The sequence below is a fragment of the Crinia signifera genome, chromosome 2 (genome assembly GCF_055691185.1).
Source record: "Crinia signifera chromosome 2, ASM5569118v1, whole genome shotgun sequence".
In the NCBI taxonomy this organism is placed as follows: Eukaryota; Metazoa; Chordata; class Amphibia; order Anura; family Myobatrachidae; genus Crinia; species Crinia signifera.
Window position 1 is genome coordinate 359,346,666 of NC_139218.1, and position 8,068 is coordinate 359,354,733.

At 41.7% G+C, this 8,068-nt stretch overlaps 1 protein-coding gene across 1 annotated transcript; it reads right to left on the reverse strand.

Moving 5' to 3' along the window:
- Positions 1 to 1,074: 1,074 nt before the first annotated feature.
- On the reverse strand, positions 1,075 to 2,928 carry GSX1 (GS homeobox 1). Its single transcript, XM_083171312.1, has 2 exons — positions 2,219 to 2,928; positions 1,075 to 1,768 (listed from the first exon to the last, which is right to left on the reverse strand). Exons 1-2 carry the CDS (start codon positions 2,595 to 2,597, stop codon positions 1,413 to 1,415), a joined length of 735 nt encoding a protein of 244 aa, XP_083027438.1. The 5' UTR covers positions 2,598 to 2,928; the 3' UTR covers positions 1,075 to 1,412.
- Positions 2,929 to 8,068: the final 5,140 nt, after the last annotated feature.

Consider the following 8,068-nt stretch of genomic DNA (forward strand, 5'->3'; position numbering starts at 1 on the left):
GTGTGTGTGTGTGTGTGTGTGTGTGTGTGTGTGTGTGTGTGTGTATATAGCTAGCAGAGAAATAAGGCGGCACTCCTACGTCTTGGAATAAATGTAGACAGAGACCTGTTACTTATCAACGTTTCGAGAATTTAATTCTCTTCATCAGGATCTCAAATCCTCATCCAAATTCTCGCAACGTTGATAAGTAACAGGTCTCTGTCTACATTTATTCCAACACGTAGGAGTGCCGCCTTATTTCTCTGCTGCATATTGGAACCCAGCTGGGGTTATATATACAAGATATATATATATATATATATATATATATATATATATATATATATATATAAACACAGACATCCACACATCCACAAGTACACACACACATGTATATATACACATACATACATACATACATACATACATACATACATACATACATACATACACACATACATACATACATACACATGTACATGCACACACATATTTACCTGTATAAATGCATAGATCAGACACACCTTTATATATACACAACACAAACACACCTGTATACTTACACAACATAGACAGGCCTGGGTATATGGACACCCTTACCTGGAGCTCTACCTCTTTTTTTTTAAACCAGAATACTAGTGTTCAGTGACAGCACCAGTACCAGTGACAGTACCAGTACCAGTGACAGTACCAGTACCAGTGACAGTGCCATTTGGACATTTCCATGTCTCTGTCACTAATTGCTGCGTTTCTTGACTGAGATCACACTTCCATCATCTGACTCATCTATGGAATATGATGTAAATGTCACTAGTGGGTTGTGTAAGATGATATGATATATTCCTGCGGCTTGTCAGTAAATGGATTATGCTATACCCCTAACCGGGCAGTCTTCCGTGGATCGCTCGGTTTATCACAGTACCCTGTTCCACAGCACGTTGTGGCCTTTATTCGGCCTCTTTTACTTTAATAGCGGAGCATGCAACCTATGAAATTACACAATGGTATATGCGACTTGTGGAAAAAGGTTTATTTTTATTTTTTACATAAATAAATAAATATTTGTAATGTACATAAACAATAGGTAACCAGACATATTATACAGACAACAGATCTTCAGGCATATTATTCACAGGGACCCAGGGACGGATTCGCCACTTTCCGCTACCTCATGGTTCAGCCAACAGTCAATTTAGAATTAAATACAAGATCTCTTCGACGACTGATCGGGAGTAGAGAGCACAGGGTATAAGAAGACCCCTCCTGGAGGAGTTTGGAACATTGAACACTGCAAAAACCTAAATACACTTTTATCGCTGAAGCGATAACTTTCGATTCACCAGTTCTTGGTAGATACAATTTATCATAAGAGTTCTGTACAGTCTGCGTTATGTATAGAGAAGCGTCTGCAAAGTCTCTCGGTGCGCCTCTGACTATGGGCTTGGGGAGAGATCTCTGTCTTCCTTCTCGGAGGATGAAGGGGACAGGACCAGTTCATCATCGTCCTCATCCTCCAGACACTTCGTGGACGGGAAGGATGAACATTTGCAGTTGTGGGAGCTGCTCCTGTGGGAGCTGCCCTTCCCTTCCTTCTTGTGCTTGACTCTTCTGTTCTGGAACCAGATCTTGACCTGTTTTTCTGAGAGGTTCAGGTAAGTGGCTATCTCAATGCGCCTGAGCCGGGACAGGTACATGTTGGAGGCAAATTCCCTCTCCAACTCCAGGAGCTGGGTGCTGGTGAAGGCTGTGCGCATCCGCTTACTGCTGGGTAGCTGGCTGGACGGGCTGTCTGCAGGGGAACAGATAAAAGGACAAAAAGTCAGTTAACTATAAAACGAAATAGGACAATGTCAGTCTGAGATCCCCCAGGTCACAGTGATGATGGCGCAGCAAGTGCGCTTGGGCTAGACGCCGCAAGTGCGAGTGAACTAGGCGCCGCAATTGCGCATTTGCGCTGATAATGCAACGCTACTGTGACTTTAATTGTTTATAATGAAGGGCTTAAGAAACTTTTTTAAAGAAGAAGCTCTTGATTATAGGCAATTCAATTATGCTTACAAGCTAAACAAGCGCTTATACAAAAGAACATCGATTATGTTAAATTAACGTTGTTAGGAGTCCTCTTACGCACATGCTTAAAGTTGTAATGCCAATAAAAAACCATACCTTAATAAGCGCAACTATAGTCCTACAGGTAACAAGTCAAACATGGCATACACAGAAATGACACTTGACTTACCGACAGAGATGCAGTGGAACTGCCTTAGGTCTGGCACTGGGTAGGAAGCCTGGTAGATGGCTGGATGGCCCAGATTCAGGGCAGAGGACCCTGAGTGTTGTCTCCCAATGGCTGTGGGGCAGTACTGAGAGCTGAAGGAGGAGAAGGACGCCTTGAGGAGAGGCATTCCTGGCGGAGGTGCATGGAGCTGGGATGCGGTAACGCACATTGGGCAGACGCACAACAGCCCGGCTTTGCGAGAGTGGCAGGAGCCAGCAGACAATCCGTGCAGGGGGTGAGAAGGGTGCACCGCATAGGGGAAGAGGGGTGGGCTGCTCTCAGCCTTCTTCTCGTTGCTCTCCCTGAGGATGAGGGAGTCCACTAGAAATGAGCGAGGCATGAGTGCAATGTGGTGCGCCCAGTCTTTTCCCTTCAGCGTGGTTGCTCAGTGCCCGGTTGCTGTCCCCAGAGTGGCTGTGGATAGGGGTCTGGTCTGCAGAGAGTGCTGTCCCCAGACTGATCAGGCTTCTTCTCGCTATAGAGTTCTGTTCCCGAACTGTGTAATTAGGACACAGTCTGCAGAGAGTGTTGTGTTGGCGTCTTGTCTCTGTAGAGTGCTGTCCCCAAAGCTGTGCAGTGCTGAGAGTCTCTAGAGAGTGCAGTCCCCAGGAGAGCTCAGAGCGCGCAGGGTGCTGGCCAGCAGTGTGGTGCTGAAACTACTCCCACAACTTATATAGCGTTCCTGCCATGTGATGGCTACGACAGGAGCGGCCAGCGCACTCAATAGTCTTTTTGTGCCCTTTCTCTTGGCATTCCCTCTGCACGCTTCTTCATTATTTCACTTGTTAACTAAATGAACTGCATAATGTACTCTATTATTGTCAGCCCCACCCAGGCCGTAGCAGGCGTCTCCCACCCTCATCTCCCCTCTCTGGGATTTATTTTCCTATTCCCTGGCTATTTAATATTCTTTTATCTCCCGGCGTTTTGCGCTGTTGAATATAAGCAGGTTCACCCCATTCCTGTCATATGAAAATACTGTTTGGTATTATTTAAACCGTGATAAAGGTCAGCCCCATTCACCATTATTCCGCTGCCACCTGTAGAATGGATCTGTGTGTTCCCATTACGTCTCCTGGTTTACTGCATTTTACTGGGTTCCTCTTTATTGCATTTATATACGTGTATTTGTATGTGTACGTGTATTTGTATTTGTATGTGGTATGTGTATATGTAATTGTATTTGTATGTGTATTTGTATGTGTATGTGTAATGTGTATGTGTATTTGTATGTGTATTTGTATGTGTATTTGTATGTGTTTGTGTGTGTGTGTGTGTGTGTGTGTGTGTGTGTGTGTGTGTGTGTGTGTGTGTGTTAAACAATGCATACACAAAGTTACATTTACAACATAATCATCTTGCTTTATTATCCTCCATAATTATCAAAAAATCTCAATGTATGTCCACAATAAATCAACTGCAAGTAAAGTATTTGAGTGCATTTAATTAACAATACATTATAATGGGATCCTATATGAAAAGTGCAAATGCCTAACTAAACGGGAATATAATAATAATAATAATAATAATAATAATAATAATAATAATAATAATAATAATTAGTATCTCTTTCTTTCTCTACATATCTATCTATCTCTATCTATCTATCTATCTATCTATCTGTCTATCTATCTGTCTCTATCTATCTATGTACTGCCTTCATTAAGATGTATAATGTGTATAAATATTATTAATTGATCAAATAACATAGAAATATGTTTTATTATCTAGGCAGAAACTCAAATCATGAAGATTATGCCTTAGTAATTCGTGTCATATATTCATTCAGGAATTATTAGTATAAATAAATGTGTTTAACAGGTAATACATATTAATATGATATGGACTATTAAGCCACACAAAGCCCCGGGCTCTGCATAATTGATGGAGTGAGTCTGAGAAGATGGATAAGCAGGGCAAGCAGGGGATAATATGATGATATTATGGGGGTTAGGGACATAAACCAATTCTGCACCTGCAGACCTCCCCACCCTCAGGCGAGGAACCAGTTGAGGCGCCCGAGGGGAAGGAGTTAACTCCCACTGAATGGGGTCCCCGGGCGAACCACTGGGAAGACTATCTAAAAAAAAAACATTTTTTTTCTTCTCTTCCAGCTTGGACCTTATTGAATGTCATTGAAGAAAGTTTTGAATGCGAGATAAAGAGCAGCGAATTAAAGTGTGTGACAGCAGAGGATAAGCAGAGACAAAGAGAACTCTGTCACACTTTGGGCAGGATCCGTGCACTTATTACCAAGTCCATGATAGAACGGAGTATTAGGAAGACATTTGTTTTGCCTTTACAGCCATTAGGGAGAAAACACTTCAAAGCTGATGGCACTTTCTACTGTGCTGCCTGACAATCCTGCCTGTTCTGTGGCATGGGCTCTGAGAAGGATTGTTCTGTAATTGTGCTGGGGACACTGGTGCAAGTGTGGGCACAACATTGCTGGCCGATGCTGGCGACATGCTGTGCCAATCATGTCCAGTCTGGGCTGGAGGTGTGACTGTAGCGTGAGGGGTTCAGTCCCCTCTATAGTGCAAACCCTATATGCTAGTCTATAGCGTCCCCAAATGATTAGCTGTGTTCCCCTTGTCCTGTTACTCTCATTACAGTCCCGATTTTCCTCAGCAGTACCAATGATCACGGATTGGCTATTCTGAGCAATTTCCAGACCAAACTGAGCCCCTGTTTTTCATATCCACATTATGTGATCCCTGGATCTGGTGGGTCCATACAATAAGTCAACTTTCATCCAACCATCCAATTAGTTTGTTGTCTGGAATTTAAAAAAAAATCGGGGAATCTGTGGGAGCAAATGTCAGTCAGCAATTTGCTCCCACACCCAGGAAAACGGACAAAAACGACCTTTCATTCACGTTATTTATCAAATCAGCTTGTTTTAAACAATTTCCCAAACTACTAACCCTTTACCTGCTGGTCAGATATCTGGAATAACCAATAGTATAAAACTGACTGAGATATTTGAACGTTTTCAGGAGTTCCCAGAGAGCGGAATGATGCAAATGCGATTAATATGCGTCAAACCTGCGCTGAATTAATCGCAGCAAAGCCTATTATTATCATAAGCAATCAATCACAATTAATATGCAAATAAGAAATAGAGAAATGAGTACATGACATATAAGATAAGCATGGCTTAAGTTGTATTATATAATAGTGCATTTCGGGTTACACACATGATACTGTATATAGTTAATCATAGTAATTGCGATCACACAGGTAGTAACACATGTGTAATACAGTAATACATAAATACCTACGGCAAGAAATATACCCAGAAATGACACCAGTGAAAACGGGTCAGTTTGAACCCCTGTACTGTACAGTGATCCTTGCCGGCGCTGGGACGGATGGAAAGATAGTTTTTTTGCACTTCTAACACGTACTGGAAATATCAAGTATTGAAGGTGCGAACACGGTTTTGTCTCCTCATCTTTCCATGATGAGAGCCTTGCAAACTGGCAGTGAGGGGTCAAATGCATGTATGTGCGATGTACGCACACAAAGGACAAGGAGTACTATTATTTAACCGTTTAGATGCATTAAACACGCTAGTATGAGGGAGTATATAGATATCAGCAACGGTATACATAGAAAATGTATAGATGTCTGTGTGGAAAGCTGATAAGTGTATATTAGCTGGGATACTAAAGAGTAGAATGTATTATATATTTATATATATATATATATATATATATATATATATATATATATATATATATATATATATATATATATATATATATATATATATATAAGCATATGATCTACTACATAGTTCTAAGCTGTTTGCAGAAGCCAAATATCAATATGACCGTGATTCATGATATTGTCAATGTATGGAAAGCCGAAGCAACAATTACACAAGTCACTCGAGGAAATCAGCTGTGGACGGTCCAAAATCCACTCTACTCGCTACATGACTGTGGTTGCCATGGTAGTAAAAGACATGGGGGACAATGTGCTAAGCATTGAAGAGAGAGATAAAGTGGTCTGAGATAAAAATGCAAACAGCTCCTAACTGCCATGTGCTGCCATATTACAGGGACTGGTTAGTACTTTATCACCGTCCACTTTATCTCTCTCCAATATGCACAGACCCTACAGTACTGAAATGTACACTAATAATAGCAGACTGAAGAAATATAGCAAATAAATAATAGTATATATCCCCATATTCTTCTTTCAGACTACCACAGCCATTTATTAATGGATAAATTATAATTAAGCAAAAAAATATATTTATTTTTTCATGGGCTTGGGGCTTGCAAATCCAGGTGCAAACACCGAGACCCCGGGGCTAGATCCCAGCTATGCCTTATACCGTGCGGCCTCTGCATCGTGACACTACGATACCGTGCAGCCTCTGCATCGTGACACTACGCCGCTACGAGGCAGCAATGCCTTGCACTGGGGACAGGTCTAGTAGCTTGCACAGTCCCAACGCGTGGGTGAGAAATTAACGCTTGCACCTTGTAAATACTGTAGTCTGCAGGGGCCTAACATTACATTAACCAGAACATCTGTGAGAGGGTTTACATCATTGATCCTTTTTTTTTGGACAGTGGCCCTTCTTATTTGTAAATGTAAATGGATTCTGCAGTGTAGCAATGGCAGGGCACAGAAGCAGATTCAGAATCAGAAGCAGTGTCAAAACCTTTAAGGAGTTTTTTTTTTTTTAAATAACATTTTATCATTGTACTAGATCTCATCTCATCCAAACCTATGCAATGCGATGAAATGAGATGTTGTATACAATAATTGTAACGTGTATTGATTTAGCTTAATTAATTATTTTTTAATTAATTATTTTGAAAACAAAATTTCCATTCAAGACATGCTCACCCAGGGATCTGGGTACTTATGTTGCTATTCCTATTCAAGAGAGTCTGGGGAGATGTATTAAACATTGTGAAGAGATACAGTTGAGAAAGATAAAGTACCAACAACATATCAGATCCTATAATTTTTCAAGCACAGCCCATACAAATGACATACAGAAGCAGACTGGTTGGTACTTTATATCTCCACTTTATCTCTCTCCATCATGTCTGATCCCCTTTGACGCCTGCATGTTTCCTTTTTCTAATATGGTTCCTGGCCAGCTGTACCTGCATTATTATTCTGAAGATATAGACATCATTATGATGGATTATATTTTATTGGTACAGCATCACTGATGTGTACAGCTCTTCTCAGAGAATATTGCAGCACTTACATCTGTCACAGCCACATTGGAATCCATTGTAATGTAGGGTACACACCAGGACGACCCACTCATGATGCACATCGCGAGCGGGTCGTCAGTGTCTTGTCCGACCCGCTCACGGTGACGCGGGGGGCACGACCCGCTCACGATGTGCACCGTGAGCGGGTCCGATCCGATGGCGACCCGCACCCGGCTGTATGGTCGTCATTGAGATCCTACCTGCAGCAGGTAGGATCTCAATAACGACCGACCGACCCGCGGGACCGCGCATCGGATCGGTATCGGTCCACAGCAGGTCAGAAAAGGGCCCAATCAGCACACAATCTACATCCAATTGATCGGAATTGGATCTAGATTGTGGGGATCGGGCCCTAGTCGTCCTGGTGTGTACCCAGCATAAGCCAATTAGTATACTAGTAAAATTGAAGAGAACATACAGACTCCACACATGTAAGCCAAATGTTACCGTACAAAATATAGGACACTGCTTAGGGAAAGTATACCCAATATATATTTCTGTAAATATTCATTAAAGCAATATGCAAAGGTAGTATGCAGACATCAACTCTTACATTTTA